Source organism: Epargyreus clarus, unplaced genomic scaffold (assembly GCF_041222505.1).
Source record: "Epargyreus clarus isolate Ecla_fem2 unplaced genomic scaffold, WU_Ecla_fem_2.2 ptg000019l, whole genome shotgun sequence".
In the NCBI taxonomy this organism is placed as follows: domain Eukaryota; kingdom Metazoa; phylum Arthropoda; class Insecta; order Lepidoptera; family Hesperiidae; genus Epargyreus; species Epargyreus clarus.
In genome coordinates, this window is record NW_027332227.1 from 3,264,026 (window position 1) to 3,284,556 (window position 20,531).

General features: G+C 34.8%; 1 protein-coding gene across 1 annotated transcript in view; it reads right to left on the reverse strand.

Moving 5' to 3' along the window:
- The window catches only part of tmod (tropomodulin), an 89,755-nt gene extending 72,202 nt beyond the window's left edge, over positions 1-17,553 (reverse strand). Inside the window, exon 1 of the mRNA XM_073083774.1 lies at positions 17,361-17,553. Within this exon, the coding sequence (XP_072939875.1) occupies positions 17,361-17,438 (78 nt within the window). The 5' untranslated portion in view covers positions 17,439-17,553. The remainder of the gene's footprint in view (positions 1-17,360) is intronic.
- Positions 17,554-20,531: the final 2,978 nt, after the last annotated feature.

Genomic DNA, 20,531 nt, shown 5'->3' on the forward strand with positions numbered 1-20,531 from the left:
TTAAATGAAAATAACCGTCATTGAAGTGTTGAAAAGATGTAGATTTTATAACTGTAACAAAAATGTGTCTGTATGCTTATTTATTTATACGTACATCATCATTAACCATTTAATTGATTTAAATTAATCTTGCTGAGTTTGGCTTGCTATGTTTAGCTGAAACACTTATCCCAGTTTAAGAATCAGTTTAATTAAAATAAGATGAGTAGGTATATTTGAATATGCATATGCAGTAAGGCGGTTAATTAAAATCTGCGATGCCTTTATGCATTTTGAAATTGCCTATATTAAAGTAATTTTTGTAATTAAAGTAAGTTTGTCATGTTTGAAAATTCGTGCAAACAAAGTTATAACGAACACAAGTAACCGTTCCTTTCTTTCTTTCTTCACAAGGAACCATAAAAAATCTAATGACCTACGTACACGAAATGCTTAATATTCCTAAAATAATTTATATGACAAAATTACTAACACAAAGATATCAATAAAGATGAATCAGAAATTGAGTAAAGTGTATTAAACTTTACTCCACAAAATATGTTTATCCAAAATAACCTTATAATCGTTAACACCGTTAATTACGTCACCTATTTAATATTCAAGCAATCAACACTATATGACAATGTTGGTGAATGGTACGAAATTGCTCTAATTTACTAGTTTTTCCACGACAGCTGGATGGACGATAAATTATGCGTTCTAGAAAATTACGCACGCAGCGAGAAATTATGATGTCAGGATTACCCAGTTTTAACGCTCAATCAGTTTCATTGTTTTCAGTATGTAAAGTACTTGCTTCACTGTTTTCTGTGTACGAGTAGCGATTTATTGCGGAATATTGATTTAATATAATTGGTAAAATGTTATGTGTAAATTGCAATGTGTGCATTGTGTCTCTGTTTCTTTATTAAACTAAAAGTTAATTGGTTCAAGTTTAATAAGTAAGTAATTATCATCAGCTTAAGTTAAGAAGTCTTGGTTGTAAATATGTCCACTATTCCAAATAAAACCATTTCATTCTATTTCCAAAGTTGAGAAATTGTAAAAAATAATATTTTCATTACGATAAGTAAGTATCCAAATGATCAAAGATGCAAAACTGCTTTAATTTTTCTTTTCGGATGTTGTGTACTCTTTATGTTTTTTTATTTTGTTTGGTATAATAAAATAAATTTAGATGCTCATAAAATCTGACGATTATTTACTCAAACATAAATATTATTACGGTTTACGTTCATTTTTACTAAAACTATTTCAGATATCAATAGATCTCTCTAATCGGTTGAGATTAGGGACAGATGAAAATACAAATCCTCGATATACACAAAGTAGCAAAACAGATTTTATTTTAAAACAAAATATGTAGTGACGCACATTTATTTGTTATAATTAAAATTCATAAGCGCAATGACACATCATTTAATGCGTTTGTATGCGATGTGATGTTGTTTTCAAACTTTATTAATATACCTAAAGTTACATTCTTTCAAACCAGATGAAATGAATGAACATGGAAAGAAGAACGGAAAGCAGCTACTTGTAAAAAGATTGATGAACCAGGCATATTCTTCAAGAAGTTACAAGAAGGTAAGAATACGAAAACTTTGATAGTGCACATAAATTACCCCACTACATCCGTCATCCCTTTATAAATATGAGACACGTTCAGTCCATAAATTATTCAACAGTTCTGAAGATAAATTATCTTTAATATTGCTGAAACATTGTTAGAAGACAAGTAAGAAAGCTCGCAGAAACATATTTTCTTACGTTAACCTGTCAGTCATACTTTACGGATACGACACAAATTATTTAGGAATCACCCAAGAAAGTCTCAACAGTTTGGAGCGTTATCAATTATAGTTATTGAACATATTGTACCTTAATATTTTATTACCATTATTACCTTTAACAGAAGGCCTTAATAGAACATAACATAGCCCTGCGACATCGGTCAATCTCATGTGAATGTGAGACTGACGGGCTGTGATAGGGATCGCCCTCAAAGTAATTATAATTTATTTTGATGTATCACCCAACAACGTTCAATAAGTAGAGTGAACAAATCGAAAAAGGCTTTAATAGAATATTGCCCTGCGACATCGGTCAATCTCTTGCGAATGTGAGACTGACGGGCTGTCATGCGTGGGCGCTGACTGTCTCATATATAATTGCTAATTTAATAATCACTAACGAAAAGTCAAACGTATCGTGCCTTATCAATAGAAAAGGGCCTTGATAGAATATTGCCCTGCGACATCGGTCAATCCCTTGCGAATGTGAGACTGACGGGCTGTCACGTGTGGGCGCTGATTGTCTCATATTTAATTGCTAATTTAATAATCACTAACGAAAAGTCAAACGTAACGTGCCTTATCAATAGAAAAGGGCCTTGATAGAATATTGCCCTGCGACATCGGTCAATCCCTTGCGAATGTGAGACTGACGGGCTGTCACGCGTGGGCGCTGACTGTCTCATATTTAATCGCTAATTGGTCTACTCCTGTTTTCGTTATGCAACCACATCGAAATAGGCGCATTATAAATAGGCCTCTGATAGATCTCAAACGGTATCAATCAAATATACTGTGGAGCTTAGTGGATTCATGAAAATATAGACGAAATAATATCAACCAGATTCATATCCCAATGTTCTCGGAATCTGACTTTAGTGCTTAACTAAACTTTATTGCGAAAATCCCATTAATCATGTCAATGTATTATACTTTTTGTTAAGCCAAGTTATGCTTCATCTTTTGTAAAAGTTTGACGTGGACAGCGGAGATCGCTTTTGCTTGTCTTTACCTATTGCTTATATGCTCATGAAACAGAAAATACAAGTATAGGTCCATTAATAATAATTAATGTATCCAATGTTTTACATACTCAACATCAAAATTTAGGAATTTCTGCATACTAAGCATTGTCCAATTTTTATTTATAAGCAGTACGCTAAAAATGGATGGATTGATATGAATATAAAGAAAATCTGTCAAGTATTTTTGAAGCCATATTAAAAGAAGAATTTAATTGATTCTATTTATAAATCGATGTATATAACATCACACAAACAACACCAACACGACCTAAGCCATCTCTCTTGTCATCAACCATCCGTAGTGCTGAAATAGAATCATGCGCACACTATTTATAGTCCCCGATAGATCTGAACCGTTGCATCAATCAGATAAACTTTATGGCCCACTGCTGTCCATTTGCAAGACAAAGACTTGGCTTGTAACAGGAAGGTCATAGCTACGTTTCGTACTGCACACGTAGGTACATTATTATGATACATTGGTAGAAAAGTGTCTTCTTTCAAAATAGTTAAAGCAAACGGAACAGAGAATCTTCGAAACAACGTGAAGTCTTCAGGCATAAAACATTTCTTCATGATGTTTGGGAATAACTAAAATTTACTGTAGATTACGTTACTAATATTACGTCTGATTTACTTTTAGTAGTATGTAGTTTACTTAGTACATATTCAGTTTTTAATTCTGTGTTTACTAGTGGGTACAGTAGGTATGGAAAATTTATAAGGGAAGATCGATATTAATTTGTCCTACCACTTTTTTATCAACAAGAAAAAGTTACTTAGATAATAAAACAGGTACTGGACAACATTTATGGACAAGGTCGTTGAACCCATTTTAAGAACATCAGACTATAGGTATAAAATCCATATTTCATCACAGAAAAATGTACGAGTATAATACGCGACAACTGTCTATCGAGTTCTTGATACAAACATAAGTGACTTCTTCAACGGTTCCTTGAAGTAAAACACCTCGTACAGCCAACAACCTATTGTGAAGAGTTTTATACTCGTAGAAGCTCTTCTCTGGATTGTAAACAGTATTCAAGAATTTCTTTGATAGAATGCTACATTGCTAACCATCGAAAGGGTTAAACATAATAACAAAGAAACTCCGTTTCTGGAAAATAGATTGGACATCGAGAAACTAACAGTTTCATGAATTTGAAATTCTAGCATGTTGTCCGAGTCGAGTTCGAGTTCGAATCCCGGTTACGTATATCAAATTTTTCGAAATAATGGGTATTAAAAATTATTTATTGCTTTAAAGTTTCAAAAGTTTTAAAAAGAAAGTTCTCAAAGGTATGTAAGGTTTACATAACTTTGAGAATTTTATATTGTAAAGTCTACTAATTCGCACTTGTCCGGAGTTGTGGACTATTGCGTAATACCTTTCCCATTTGGAGATAGGACAATAATGGGCTGATGATGATGATGATGATGATTAAAAACAATAGATGTAGGTATGTAATTATTCATTAACGTAAGAGTGCGAAAATAATAAGTATGTGGAAAATCGCAAAAATCTTTTGTGACTCAAAACAATTTCGTTTAACGGATGTGACGTGCATGAAACATGACATGCGAGTAATTTTAACAAAGCTTTTATGTTCAGTTTTACATGAAGTCGGTTAAAAATGATCATCCATATATTTTGTATTTTTGTTTGAAGTCCTTCTGAAAGAGTGTAGATATGTATAATAATATTTTTTATCCTTACTTGCATGACTGGGCGTTGTTTTGTCAATAATTTAATTAGGTGTAATGTGAGTGACTAAACTTTATTTTTCAAAAATACTACATATTTTGAGATTCGTGATATTTTCCTTCAAGCAGTTGTAGTTAAGTTATAAAATTATGAGTGTCGTGAACGCCATGAACACTCACACATAAATGAATACAGATACACCCAGACCATAAACAGAAACATCATTCAGATCTGTGTTTATATTTGATCGACTTCTCGATATCTGTGTACTGTCCTTAGTTGCCATAGCTGACAGTGATCAGCTATCAGATATGTTTGCTATATTGCTAATATTGCTATACGTACGCCCGTTTGCTATATTGATGAAAAGAAGTAATCAATTTTATGAAATAGACATTTTGCATGTGCGATAAATCTGATTATATTTTTTTATTAAGTAAAGCTTTCTTTGTAACTCCATTGCGTTTGTACCATGAAGGTTCTCTAGCTATATGCATGAAATCTGTAATTACGTCCGTTTACCTACAATAAATCCGCCAGACATTGTGACCATTCCATAATTAAATCCAAAAAATAGAGAGGAACGAATCCGCGGGAGACATTAAACGACGGATACCACCCGCGGATTCGAAAATGTCGTAAGTAGGGTAGTTATTCACGGAGATTTGTCATCTTTTCTCCAATAAACTTTAGTAAAAGTCCGTTGGCCATCCGCTTGGTGTCATTAATCCCGAGTATTACATTTGGGTCGGACATAAAATTGTTATAACACTTCTTGCCGAGGCCATTTCCACCAGACGTCATTTCATCAGTGATCTTCAGTGATAGTCATGATTTTATATTTGGTACTATCGTCAAGGGTCTAGGTTTCAAAATCGTGTTTTTTAGTTATGTGAAAATTAAATATAACTTGTATTATTAACAAAAAAGTAAAAGTTTTGTTGTATTAACAAAAAAGTGAGAAAGTCTACAAATACGCTTAAAAGTTTTACAAAAAAATCTCAAAGATGAGTGAAATATTCTTATTTCTTATCCACATTTAGCCAGCGTGGTAGACTGTGGCCTAACTTTTTACTCTGTGATCCGTACCCAGGAGTAGGATAGTAATAGAGAGTCACATTATTTTTACGCTTTTGAAATACACACAAACACGGTAAATGCGAAACATATACATTTTAAGATTAGTCAATAACCCAAACCCAAAGGTTAACTCTGTTTAAGAAAATAGAATTTATAAACATCTGCGTTTTATTTAAACTTTTGTTTGCGAGTGAAATATCAACATTTTAAATTTACTTACTGATATTTTACGTATCAGGTAACTTAAACGTGAATCTATGCATTAAAATTAGTACCTACTAGCCTTAAATGTACACTGCCTGTAAGTTACTATACATGAAAGGCTATGTTAGAATGCGAGCATTAGTATAACTTCATTACCACACTCTTCAGAGCAGTATGAAGCACTTTATGCCACAACTGAAAGGCATCACCACACCTATTTCTAGGTGTAGCGACGATGCCGTCTCGGTCGAACAAGTATAATATAATAAATTTATTACAAGTAGGTATGTGAAAATGGTCCTAATATGTTTTAAAATAGTCAAAAATCGAACTAACTATTTAAAACCCGTTTCTACAAATTCAATTTGCCCCACATAATTTAAATTATACACTCTATAAATTCAAACTTTATAAGGAGCGAACACGCACTCGCTAGCAACGCGAAACACATTTAACTTTACAATATATTCCGTTTTACAATATTTTCCTCTCGTTAATATTTATGGGCAGTCTGGAGGACATTGTCCCAGTTTCTATGGGAAGTCGGAAACTATTATTATCCAGTATATTACTTTATTCCAGGTCAGTATACAAATATATTTTTAGACGTGAAGGGTAGATTTGAACCATGTGTAGCTGATTCATTCGTCATGTGTGTCATTGACCGTTGAAGGCGAATCCTCGGTCAAGCGAATAATATTTAAAACTGACTCACTTTCTCTGACTAGGTGGTGATTTTACGCAAAAGAAAATACACATCTACGTTGAGGGAGCTTATGAAACACAGATGTTCTGTGAGTGAAAACAATTCTGCAACTAAATTTTGTGGTCTTTCCATTGTGTGGTCTCCTTTTTGTTTATGAAGTTACCAAGAAAATATAGTTCAAGTAAGAAAGAAAGGAAGCAAGTAAGTAAGTAAGAAAGAAAGTAAGGAAGAAACAAAAATAACAGATTGATATATCTAGCTGCAAGTAAGACATGACTACGGCAACATTTCACCTGAAGTCGACTACGGAAACATTACCACAGAGTCGTATGTTGCCACTGTATAACTCAGTATATAATTCAGTATATACTCACTGTATAATTCAGTTATAACTCTTATAAGACATCTTTCAAGCCTTTAAATTAGAATTAGAGAAGACAAGCAGTTCAGAAGACACAAAAAGATGTGGCGATTCTTTCACCGTACCCGAAGCAAAAACTGTTCTACTGCTGCTGAGAGAGTTGAAACATTATCGTTGTCGTTTATTTTACTTTATACTTTTATTCATCACAAAGCGTAAACACTTTTTCGTTCAATGAATCACACATTGTAGGGCTTCTGTAATTTTATATCATGTGATTAAGGAGACAATGCACTCACTAACTGCTATTAACTTTAAAGTCGTCGTAAGCTTAAAATGGCGTTCCATAAATACTGGATAACTTTGTAACCTTATGGAAATTACACTAAGTATATATGGTCTATCAGAATATTGACTTTAGTTTTTTCGTAAACTTTTGTCGTTTTCGAGTTACTTGTACTTTAAAAAAAAATGAGATTTTGCACCCATTTCCGGCAGTTTGAAAGGTTGAATTAAATTCATGAAATCACATTCTGTCAGGGACGTAATTACTATTTTTAATAAAATAAATTATCATATAATATTTCAAATTTTAGCATTTAGTGTAAAAACATTATGGGTGCCGAAGTACATACTCTTTAAAAACTTTATTTTTTGTTATTTCCAAAGTGACACATCATTTGATCATGATACTATTTATCCTTCATTATTTAAGAGACACTGGTATTGTAACAAGGAAAATTGTTTTCATTTCTTAATATAACAGTTGATTAACGATAAGCGTCAGATTGATACAAGTTTGTACAGTTAAACTCTTGATTTTCCTCGTTTATTTACGTAAAATTTGTGTCGGTTTGTTGGAAAATTTGTGCTAAAACTACCTTGGCAAGTTCACGATCACGTAAGAAAGGAAGGCCAAGAGGAACTTGTCAAATAAATATAACGTGTAAGTTCTTTATTCTACGTAACAGTTTGCTATGTTGCGAAGTAGATGCCATCAAGATTGTGGAAAAAACAAGTCCCTCTTGCCAAGTAGGTACTGATTACAAAGGAGGATACAGCTCAAGGATTATAACGAAGCCAAATATTTATTTTCTAGATGGCTCACTAATAAAGGAAACAGTGAATGTGTTTTCACCGATTTCCTTACAAAGTAAATTGTTTGAGCAATCTTTGAATCTTCCTGACGAAAACTTTAATACTTATCTAATGTGCAATACGAAAGTAGAAAACTTGGACAAAAAATGTTTTTGACGAAATGAAGACAGAATTGCACGTTAATCAAGATTTTTTCTATTGAAATATCCACTTACTCCCTTAAATTTATCAGCAATAAAAAATATCGAATCTAGACTCAAAACTTTAAGAGGGTAGTATTTATTCTTGAGAGTTTGGATTTAAAAGGCAGTGCTCTTTTCGGTACATTCTTAATTCTACAAGCGTAAGACGAAACAAGCGCTGGCCAAATGTGAGTCTCTCATTCGTGAGAGGGTAACCATGCCCAGATTTGAGATATTAATGGTAAGTTTATGAGGGGGTGACGACGAAGCTAGACATTTAAAAATTAGAAGTTCATTTATAGCCTCGATATTTTCAGTAACGAAATGACTTGCTGAGCCATTTCTTGTTAACGTAACCCACACAGAGACTGGAGAAGTTGACAGACAATGCAAGGAGCGATCACCTCGACATTGGCGCGCGGGCGGGCGCGGCTCTATTTCTGTAGCGCACTCCGCCCGGAGTGCGACTCGTTTTTCATTTTTGTGGCGCATCGACACAAAAGATGGGTAAACAAATGTCTAAAACACACCCTCTGCTAGCCTCGGGTATCCTCTCAAAGGGTTTAGGCCATACCATTTTGACAAAGAGCGGATTGGTACATTTCACATCTTTGTAAACGTTTTCGTATCTTTCGTGTGGGTTCCTCACGATATTCTTCTTACTTACTTCTTACTTACTTTTTCCGGTTACGCTAGTGATAATTAATCTAATACGAACCCACTTCGAAAAATCAGAGATACAGTAGGTATATGATTTTAAACTAACATTATTAGAATTGATATGCGACAAAATTAAAAACCACATATAGCGTGTACCCATTACAGAAGTGCGGTAATTCACGAAAATCTATCTGCGATGCCTAGGACTCGGAATTCGAATTTCAAATCGCTAGGCTGCCACTGTGTTAAAGAATTATCTGTCGCTAATAGGATGTGAACGAGTTATCACCGATTATTTTGTCTGCACTCACGTTTGAAGCGAGAATGGATTGTCTGTTGTAATTCAAATCGTTATGACACACAATACAGTACAAGAGCCAAGTCCGCAGATATAATAGAAGAAAGTAATTACGACTATTTAAAATGTTTTTGTTTTGTTCACTTTTAATTCTTCACTGAAATACTTAGGTCAATAAAAACAAAATTGGGACGAATCCATTACGCGATTTAAGAGAATAACATTTAAAGAGTTTATTTTTAATCAAATGAAAATAATTGTAGCTATCCTTAAAATTTAATATATGTCGGAGGAAGAGTCGAATACAACATAGAAGTTATTTAATATAGCTAGACTTACTGTTACTTTAGTATTTTAGTAATGTTATTGATACTTGATCAATCGAAGGGAATATTGTTTTAAATTATAATTAACAGTCATTGTATTGCTATCGTATTAGATGTCGAATCAGAGTAGAGACTTTTAAGAGGTCTCTAGCGGAGTCGAGGTATGTGGCCGCGCGGTGGGGAAACATGGATAAGAACTGATGTGAGTGATCGAGGTGGATGATTACTTTGTTGTGCTTTGGAGCGTGTAGTCACTACCTTGAACCCGCTGCTCAAATCCTTTGTTTGTAACGTAATAGTAATAGTATAGTTACTTTGTAAATCCGAAGTTATAAATGTTAAGAACAATAAATATTGTGATTACTGTGTTTGTGCCTGCATCTACCCTATGACAACGCCCACAAAACCTATAAATTCTATCAATGATGTCGATGAGAGCCATCTTTCTCCGACATATACAATATAAAATATAGCGAAATAAAGGAGGGAAGTAGACAATTATATTATATAACGCCGATTCGGAAATATATAATTATACTACGTAGATAATACATACCTACTACAATCGAAATCTTTGATTAAAAAAATTGCTACTTTCCAACCTTATTTCCAATTTAGTTCATCCCCGAGTATAGATATTAAATTTCTTATTAGTCAAACTGTGTGTAAGCATGCTTTCGATTAGTCATTCTTCATGACAATACACTTCATGAATAATTTTTTGTCATGCGCTTTTCCTAACTGTATTCGTAGGCGTCTCTGTTGCAGCCTCCACATTATTACGTATTTCAAGTTTTAGCTCTATTATTAAGTACTGTAAGACAACCGTGCCGTAAGACTAGATGAGTATATTTATCACAATTTATGCAGGCACATAGTTGTATGCTATTGGCCTAGAAAAAGATTAGGTACAAAACAAAAATATAGGTTCATAATGTTCATATTCGTAAAGAATATGTGAAACTAAAGTGTCTGTTGATTGTGTGTTTAAAAAATTGACATAATTCTAATAAATTGTTATGAACATAAAAGGGCATGATTAAGGATATCATAGTACCTAATATTTACTCAAAGATAGTTCAAAATTTTGAAATGTAGATAAACATTTTCTTCAAAATATGTCAAAGACGATTTTGACAAAGAAAAATTCGGAAAATTTCTATCCAATTCAGGTGAAACTTTGTCCTTACAAAAAACTGCGTGCATAATGACTTGCCAATGATTATAATGAAAGCATGCATTCAAACCCAAAGGTAACAAATTAAAAATAGCACCTTTTCCCATGTTTTTCCCAGACAAGAATCATCTTTGATAGACGTGTCTAGAGGCAATATTTATTTTCCTACTCCAAATATAAGCTGACATTGAATTAAGCTTTGTCGGTGTCAAAGAACCTATTAACGCTTAAAAATCTCGTGTTTACTTCCACTTTATTTCGCTAAATAAATTTTCTTGTGATTTGTTAATGAGTACATAGAATAGACATTTTCATTACAGATAATTTAGCGAAACGATTATCACTACGCAGTACTTCATAAGTCGTCATTCGACAAACGGTTTACGGCTTACGCATTCTACACTCGTAGGCTCAATCCTACTAGGGCGTAGTATTGTCGTCATCATAAAAAAACACAACAATAAATAGGAAAACACCCCGACCTAGTAAACATATCATCACTCAAATGCCAATCGAACCCGGAAAGTGCTTGGCAGATCGGTATCACGACCGCTGTGCCAAAGCTGTGACATTCGGGTTGCAATGCACATTTTTAACATACAAATCGCTAACTGACTTTGTAAATGTGATGTTATAAAGCTATGTTATAAAGCTATGTAATGTTTATTGCTGGTTTAAAAACTGAATACAGACACGTCAAGTTTATAGTTGTAATTTTATGGTGTGCGCATTTGTTATTATGATGCGTTTTGAACATTAGGTTAGATTACTTTCGTAATATGTAGTAAGTAGTTTAGTTATACTTTGACTAATACTTTTCTGTAACCGTTTACTGTCATCGTACGAGTACAATACGTACGCCTAACGCCCTGCCGATTTCTCAGAGCGATAGCTGACCGAATTCGCGCGTTAATTCCTCGCCAACGATTTGTCCGTCCAGTTTTAATTATATCCGCTGCGTTCCATTTTCGCGCTTCGCGACGCAACCGCGCGTTCTTCTTGCTTCCGCGAGTTGCGACCGCGATCGGCTGTCGATGGCTGATCGGCGGGTTGACGACACGGAACGGAACGCGATTTAAAAAGATAAAAAATAGCGGGAGTTTTTAATCTTTAAAAAACTCAAGTGTTACTACGCTTGTTGACGTTGCGACATCCCATGTACCGACTATCGCCCAAGCATTTTTATTATGACCTCCTTTACGATGTTTTTATGAAATCATTTTGAGGAGAGGCTACAGAAAAATACTTCTTAGAAATTTGGAATTTAAATAAGAATTTTGATCCGATATAAATTAGAATTTTCAGAAAGCCCCGTTGTGTCTTATATCTCGGAGAAACCCGTGGGTGTAAGTTGCACTCAAGCGCATAATTCGTCAAGCTGAAACCGTAGCGTAACGCTGTCATCTGCGGACGAGATCGGCGTGCGGGCACTGATAAAAACATTTTGTTTTCGCTAAAGAGTGTTTTATTCTCGAGTTAATAGCGAGCAAATGCTGGAGCGGGATCAAACGGGATGTTCCGTGCTCGTCAATTAGGGAAAATCGCACATTTGGCATCGTTCCCGAACAGTTGTTCTACTCCGGTGAGTTCTGCGCGTTTGATTCGCGGAACGGCGCAGGCCCGACCCAGTCCATAAATGGCGATTTGGACTTTGGGGTCATAAAGCTTTTGTATTTCCGTATGCAGTGCAGACAGTGCACTAAACACTCAAAATACATACAGGTTTTTCAGGAATAAGTAAATATTGAGTTGTAAAATGTTTGTAACGAAGTCACCGGTTGTTAAAGGAAAATCCGAAACTTTTTTTCTACTTACATGCTACAGTTATATAAATGGCAAATATTATAATATGCCGGATGTAGGTAGACTTTAAAAGTAAGAAGCGACATAGGGCTTATAACTTAAAACTTTGGACGGAATATTATTGCAAGTAAATGGCCATTTGGTTAGATTCGACAACGTAAATTTATTATGATACCTAAAAGAGTACATAGAAGATTACTAGAAAGTATGAAAGCCTTGTATGTAAATATAGAGGTATACACTTGAATGTAGTGGAATTGTGATTCATACCAGAGACACATTAACATCTCGAGTGCGTTATCGAGTGCATATATAAACCCCAAGGCTTTAAAGACCGAATGTGACATGCATCCATACAATATTTTCTTTCAGAACGATAACTGAGTGCTAACTGTTTGTACACGCAATCAACAAGACAGACACGGTTATAATTTAAACGTTCAGTCGAAGTGCAAACAGATTCATTTCATTAAACGTTAATAATTATATTATTATTGTACCATTTGTCCTTCCCTGTCATGTCTTCGTTATATTGATTGTACTGCTACAACCTTTTAAATTAACACGTGTACAACGGCAATATATCGCGTGTTATAATTAGGCAACGAAACAATAAAATTTATAAAGGACAGATTGTTAGTATTATTTTAAGCATTAAGTTTGGAAATACTGCTCTAGATCTTATATGTATCTTTTCTTATCTTATCAGTATCTTTCTCCAGTTTTTACATTTTTTGGGATTTATGTGATGTTATTACCTATATGTACTATGAGTAATGAAGCTTTTAATGTTACTGGATTAAATATAAATGTAATTTAAAACACGATTTGGAAATCCCGGAATTCATGCCAGACCACTCAGCGTTGTTTTTTCAAAAAACTAAACATTTTTGCCTGGACTATTTACATATAAACGTCTGCCATAAGTAGGTACCTATTCCAAGAAAAACATATCCACTTTTATAGTCGAATTGGTATTTATTAGGTATTTAATAACAAATATAGTGTCCATGATAAAATAAGCGAGATAGAAAATGTAAGTATGAGGTTAGGTTTGGTTAGTTTGTTTAGCCAAGTACCAATTGAGTAAATTTTAGTTTTGTCTAATTAGGGGACTGTTTTAGTATTAGTCGCAAAAGATGTGTTTTTTTTAGATTTTCCGAATATAACCGTAGTAATAGATACAGTAATTAATGCAAGTGCGTTATCAAAGAAATGAAATATTACTATTTCATGAACGTTGAACCAGAAAGTTCCCAGCTAACAACTGCTTTATTCATTGCGAGTGACTCACAAGTGCCCTGTATACGGAAGTGTTGTGCTAAATGAGCTTCGAACTACTTTTACACTTTCTGTTGCGTAGTTTAGTTATTTTGTTCAACATTAGAACAGTACTTTTATTGTTTTACAACAGTGTAAAAACTAAACTATGTCTGCCATTGGCATTAGTAAAATATAAATTACGATACATTTATAAATTTGAAGTAAATGATGATTATGAATATTTTCTGTATGTACACCTATACGTATTCTTCGTCGAGCGTATTTTTATTGTAAATTTAAAAGATAATCTTAAAACATATAAATTACCCAACTACCGGTATCTACGTATAAACATCCAGCATCTTAAATTTAACCCCGGCCTTGCAGAATCTTAACGTTAAACTAATCTGATAAAAAAAAATGTTCTCAGATTCACTTAGGTAGGTATAGAACGATAACTCTAAACTGCAAAAGTGAACTATATTTTTAAATATACTACTCTGTTGTTAATAGTACTCTGTAGAGTGTAGTTAATAGATATTCAAATAAAATGTTGAACCTAAACATATTGGTAGTTATATTCTTAAAGAAAAATAAAAATAAAGCTATCACAATTACAATTATTCCTGGGCATTTTAGATTTTTAAAGTATGTTATTGTGTAACTTATTTGCTGAAAACAAAATTAAACCCTTAATTGTTATTTTAAACCGTTAAGTGTTCTCAGTAGTCGTGTTCTCGCATAAAAAGTTCATTTTGACACACTTTTAAAGTATCGGGTGACGTCACACGACCTGTCGAAATGTCTGCTTGATGTGTGACAGTGTGGCCTTGCATTTACCGTGTATGTGGGTTGTATACTTGAATCAATGGAAGTAAATATTACAGTGTCACTTGTGTATCACCTGCATCCGCTAGACAAAGTGTCAGTTCACATTAGATAGACGCGATAGTTTTACTGTTCGCCAACTGTTGGGTCTTCTGTTCAAATTAAAAGACAATCATTTGACCAAATGTAAGCAAAATACGCTTTTTCGCTCAGTTTGAACAACAAGACAGAGTGAAACAGTCGGGCTAACCTAATGTGAAGCCGCACAAACCTATTGAACTAAAAATGTTAAGTGTCATTGATTTCAAAATAATGATTTTTGAATGCTGGGTCTGCTTCTGAATTTTTGATCTTTGCGAGCGTGTATACTATGAAGCTATGAGTTTAGCATTATTAGCAAATATATTCCTTTTTTATAATTTACTGCGCACTTGTCTGACAACTTAAAGCTTAGGACATAAATATTTATAAACGCCATTCACATACATAGAAAAAATATGACATAGATCAAGCAGTCCATTTGATTTCCACTCCATGCCTATAATAATCAACGAATATAAGCCTGCAGCCGACATCAGGGGGGTTACTACCATCTCTAAAAACAATATTATTTTAATCATACATTGAAATTTCGTACCATAATACTATTAAATTTATAAATAATTAATTTCGATGGAATGTTGCAATAAGACTTTCCTGAACTATGATGGTTCTTAAAAGATGGTGGTAGGTCCCCTGAACGTATTTTGCAGAAGTGCATTCTACTGTACATTTTCAGATCAACAGAACTCAAACAGGCATGGTGTTAAAACATCAGTAATTGTTAAGAAGAAAGAACCCTGACAACAATAAACAATAATTAAGGAATTAAACAGTTTAAAAATCATTGCTACTAGATAAGTAGTGAAATGTTTGAACAATATGTTTCCAAATGGTGAACAATGGCTTTGTTTGTGTACCTTGTTTGTGTACACATATAATTGTGTGTGTACCTATTGTGTGTGTGTGTGTGTGTATATATATACTTCTCTATATGTAGGTAGGTATAGAATTTGGCAAGCTCCTGTGTTTAGTATTCCTTTTGTGTTTATCAGTAAGATCATATGTACTGATCTAAAGCTCCATCAATTAATAGCGTAACTGCAAATTGAAACAAACGAGATGCAGAAAGTTTACAGGGTAGATTATAATAAATAAGCCGTATTTATCAACTTTGTTCTACATACATTTAATGTCAGTAATTGGGACACTGTTTGGCATCAGAACTAAATTCGGGAGGAGATATCATGGTGTAACATGCAACAACGAACACATTATATCTATGTTTATTAAAATTAAAGGGAGACAAACAAACATTTTGTATAATAAGTGGCTGTCTACCGGGTTATATAGCGTTATTTCAGACTGTTTCTAAGCTACAGCGCAATACTGAAATACATAAAAATGTCCATTAAATACAATAATACGACGATGACCCGTTGAACGCCTATAAAAATGTTTCGCGAATAGCTAATATTACTTATCTTTTATAACTTTTTCTGAGGTGCATTCACAGACACTACGCCATGAGCCAGCGGTGCCAAGTAAACAAATTAACGATTTCTCGGTACAGTAAAGTTTTTAATTACACAACTTGTAAACAAGCAACAGTTTTGGATATGGTAAAGGTATTTTGACAGGTTCGACTGGAATATGCGGGCGTTTCCTGTTGTGTTGCAATATGCGCTAGACGTTTGCCACAACACCGATGACTGATCGGTGCCCATTAATATATTTATGAGGGTACGCATTGGTTTTGCACCCAGAGCGGCTATCAAGATCTAAATACAAGAGGCTCAGACGCACACATTAATGTTCACATTCGTATTGTGAGTAAACATCGCAATGTAGCAGATAAACTAGGATGGGAGCCAAGACGAAAATATGCCACGGCGCGTTTTTCCATTGGATTTTGCGCTTTGGAAACGGACAGTAGTCCCTAGTGACATTCATTGTTAGTTCACAGATGGAATGATAATGCGAGTTCGTTGTTCCTGAATGACAGCACTATGATCTGATAGATGATCTCCAGATTGTGCAAGCCTACGGTCATCTGCCAGAAATATCTGTCTACGTTTTCATGACTAAACTGTCTGCTTGTATTAAAAAACACTATTGCATAATCTAAACTAAAGCGCTTTGTGTAGTGTCACTGTGTGTGTGTTACATCCTAGAAAGTGTGATGAATGTACCTAATTGTGTGTTGAAGATGTTCATTCTGAATCATATGCTGTTTGTGTTGTCTTGCAAGGTCACACGTGGTCAGTGTCCATATCACGAGACAGGTCGATGCACACTCGTCAAGGTGGATACGGAAATTTTCATTCAACCGCCCGTTCTATTTACATCGCCACAAATTATAAGTGGCGCATTGCGCGCGCACTTCCTCCACTGACGTATAGCGGATGGACCTTCGCGTGCCGTACACTCAAAATCGAAGTTTACGAACCGGCGTCCAAATGTCGCGTTCTCGGAATAGGTGCATAGATGAAAAAGCCCGAAAGCTGGCCCATCTGTCACCGCCGGCGAACGGACAAAGGGAGTACGAATGAAACGATGAAGAAATAATTTGAGATTAGTGAGTGACGGCAGGCGTCGGCGCGGTGGAAGGGCCGAGCTTTCGCGTCCGGCGTGCGGCGATGCGAGCGGCGCGGGCGCTACGAGTTCAGGATAACGCTAGTGTTTACGTTCGTGTTCACTGTCAAATGTGTTATCTGTTATGTGAGCAGGTGCGTCTGCGCTGGCGTCGGCGCGTGCGCGGGCTATTTGTGTCGCGTCGGTTACATAAAACAGTCGTGTTCGTCCTCACCTCCTCTATCTTGAGGCTCTTGCGGACCACCTTGCGGGTGACCGCGGTCTCGTATGTTTCCTCGATTGTCTCCGCCATGGTTGCGATACGCGGGCGCAGCGGGCGACGCGCGCGGCTGTTACGGCGGTACTGAGCAGTGCCCGGTTATTTTTAGTTTTCAGTCGCCGGTTGGCGTGGTGTGCCTGACTCGTTTCAACGACACTATGGTCTCGGGATTTAGGGTGTCGAGAGTTCGGGACACTTTTTACAACTGCCACAAGTTCACTGAATGTCCCTCGCGAGCCTTAAGCCAATTAAAAGTTGTTTGTACGCTTAATTCTTCTAGCAATTCCAGGTTACGTACATCCTCACCGGGTTATCAAATTAACATTTCTGCATAAGACAATACTTTCACACATATCTAGTAGTTTGATATATTATAATAGAAGAAGGTAGTTAGAACATTTAACTACCTACAAGGTTATATTTTTAAACTAAGTATCTACCAGAAAAACTTCACATGAGAAACTAAACTACCTACAAATTTCCTTATTTAATTAGTTCGTTATTTTAAACTTGTCATTAAACAAACGCTATGTAAAAAACATACTAAAGTGTGAGTGATTATTTGACCGATAAAAAGGTGTGGCCTGAAGTAGCTCCAGCTCCACATTTACCACAAGGTTAAGAGCCATTGTATGAAACATTTTCTTTTTTTTAAATGATGTGTGTTATGGAGTTTCTTTCGCCACTTCTTCTCCATAACGAAATACCTTGTGAAGTGGTGGTAGCTGTATTGACTTTCAAAGCTCTGTACAGAACCAATTTCGAATTTAAAAAAATAATTTGATTTGATTGATATATATTTATAGGTATATACCGAGGTGTTATTTGTAGCCAAAATTTGAGGAAAAAATTCAAATCCGCTGTTAGCAATGCCAAGTAGTAAATACGACATTAAATTTGCAGGATGATTATGGCTCATTATGTTGGAAGAACGACGCACAACGTGACGAGGTGTTACTTGTAAACAAATACGTCTTGTAATAAATACTCTGAAGTTTGTTGCCCCGACACAGCAATTGACCGGTGAACGATCTCTAATTCCCTTGTTTGATTTTTACTGTTTACCTGACACTAAACAATGCAATACACAGCGAAAGCTTATAATACTTTAGTAGAAGGCGCGTTGGTAGAACCCTTCATGGTTCAAGTCCGAGAGCACCGCCACACTTATTTTGGCCTTATTACAGTATTGTTAAACGCATTTTTTTTTAGTAGCAGCAGACGAGCATGCAGTCCATCTGATGGTAAGTGGCTACTGCCGCCCATGGACATTTGTAATCAACCCCAGATAGGATTAGATATTCCTACCTGAGGTCGGCCACAGATGCGCCGCTACCCCTGAGGACTAAGCTGGAACGCCTCCGAAAAGTCTGTCTCCCTTACCACACCCTTCAAACCGGAACACAGCAGCGCTAACACTGCTGTTATTAGGTAGAAATAGGTGTGGCGGTGGTGCCGCCGGAGTCGAACCGTAAAGGGTTCTACCACCTTTAGCACCATTGTTACTTAGCATTGCAATGCTAAGTATATGTATTTACTTTATGTACAGACTTTATGTAGACTCTAGACTAAGACCTATTAACGGATGACCACAGATATTCATGGGAAGTAGTGGTCATTTAGAGTTCAGTAAAGGCATGTTCGTTAGTTAATTTAGGCATTTTTTTAGTTTGGCGACGCCAACGGCCATATCTATCTTTCAACGGGAATAGTGTAGTAAAGCCTATGAGTAAATCATAAATATTCATACGACATACGATACAATATCTAGTCCTGCTAAAATAAGTACGTTTGTTAAGATTTCTTTTCCACTAATTGGAATTGGAGAAGCAGGATTACTTTCCAGGCCTCTCCATATTGTGAAGGGTGTGCCCAGCAGTGAAACATATAAAGAATTAAAGTAAAGAAAGGAGAATATTTTTTTAATTATGATCAGGTTATGCATGTGCTTATGCACATGTACAGTGAATTTCATAACATATTTAACAAAGTGTAGAATACGGTATCTATAATTTATTTGTACAATTTTTGAGACTTATAGTGCCATCTAGCATAAAATTAATACACTTAAGTCTTCGTCTATAATAGTCTACGTCTGTATAGTACCCACACAAACTTTTTACAAGAATAGTTGCTTACAGATGTCGCTACTGAGATTTATTCATATGATTTATAAAAAATAAAATTAAAGCATAAAATACCTCGTTCCAGATCAATAAATGTTATTTTTTAATACGATATATATTATGTAAATAATTTCATGAATTTGATTTCTATATTTTATAAATTATGTAATTTGATTGAAAGATTTGTATTATAATTATTAGAGATGCGCCGAATAGTGATTTCACCGAATAACCGAATACCGAATAATATTCGGTTTAACCTTTACTGAACCGAATATTCGGCCGAATTATTCGGATTACCATTTCTTTATTGTCAATTGGCCAATTATGTGTATTCATTCAAACTTTACAATGTTGATTTGAGTTTTAAAAATGAATACTGATATTACGTTTAAAATAAATGTTGACTATATTAACTATAGATGTTGATTTGCAAACATATTCTTCATAGGGTTTGAGTTTGACTTATAACATAAATCGTTTATAAGAAGTATTGTGTTTTAATCCTGTACCATGTCGTGTATACAAGAATATAGAAATACTCGAACCGAATATATTCGGCACTAAAACCGAATAATTCGGCCGAATACAAATAACAAAAAAGATGCCGAATACGCCGAATACCGAATACCAAACGAATATTCGGCGCATCCCTAATAACTATCTAATCTGAGAATAATAAAATAAAAAAATAAAAAAACAATATGCCGCGAATTCTAAACGTAATGAGCGAATAGGTTTAAAAAAAATAAGAACAATAATTACGCAATACACAACACGAGAGAATTAAAAAAATATAAAATATTTATTGGAATCAGACATTTTTGATTTTGGTAAGTATAAGTTGTTTCTACTTACATTAATTTTGTTCTTACATAAGATTGAGAGGGATAAATATGAATAAATATGGAAGTACTTATATTGCTTGGGATAACATGTGACTATAATAGCTTATGAAGTTTAGGTGAAACTCGGAATTTTTGCCATAGATTTGTAAAGA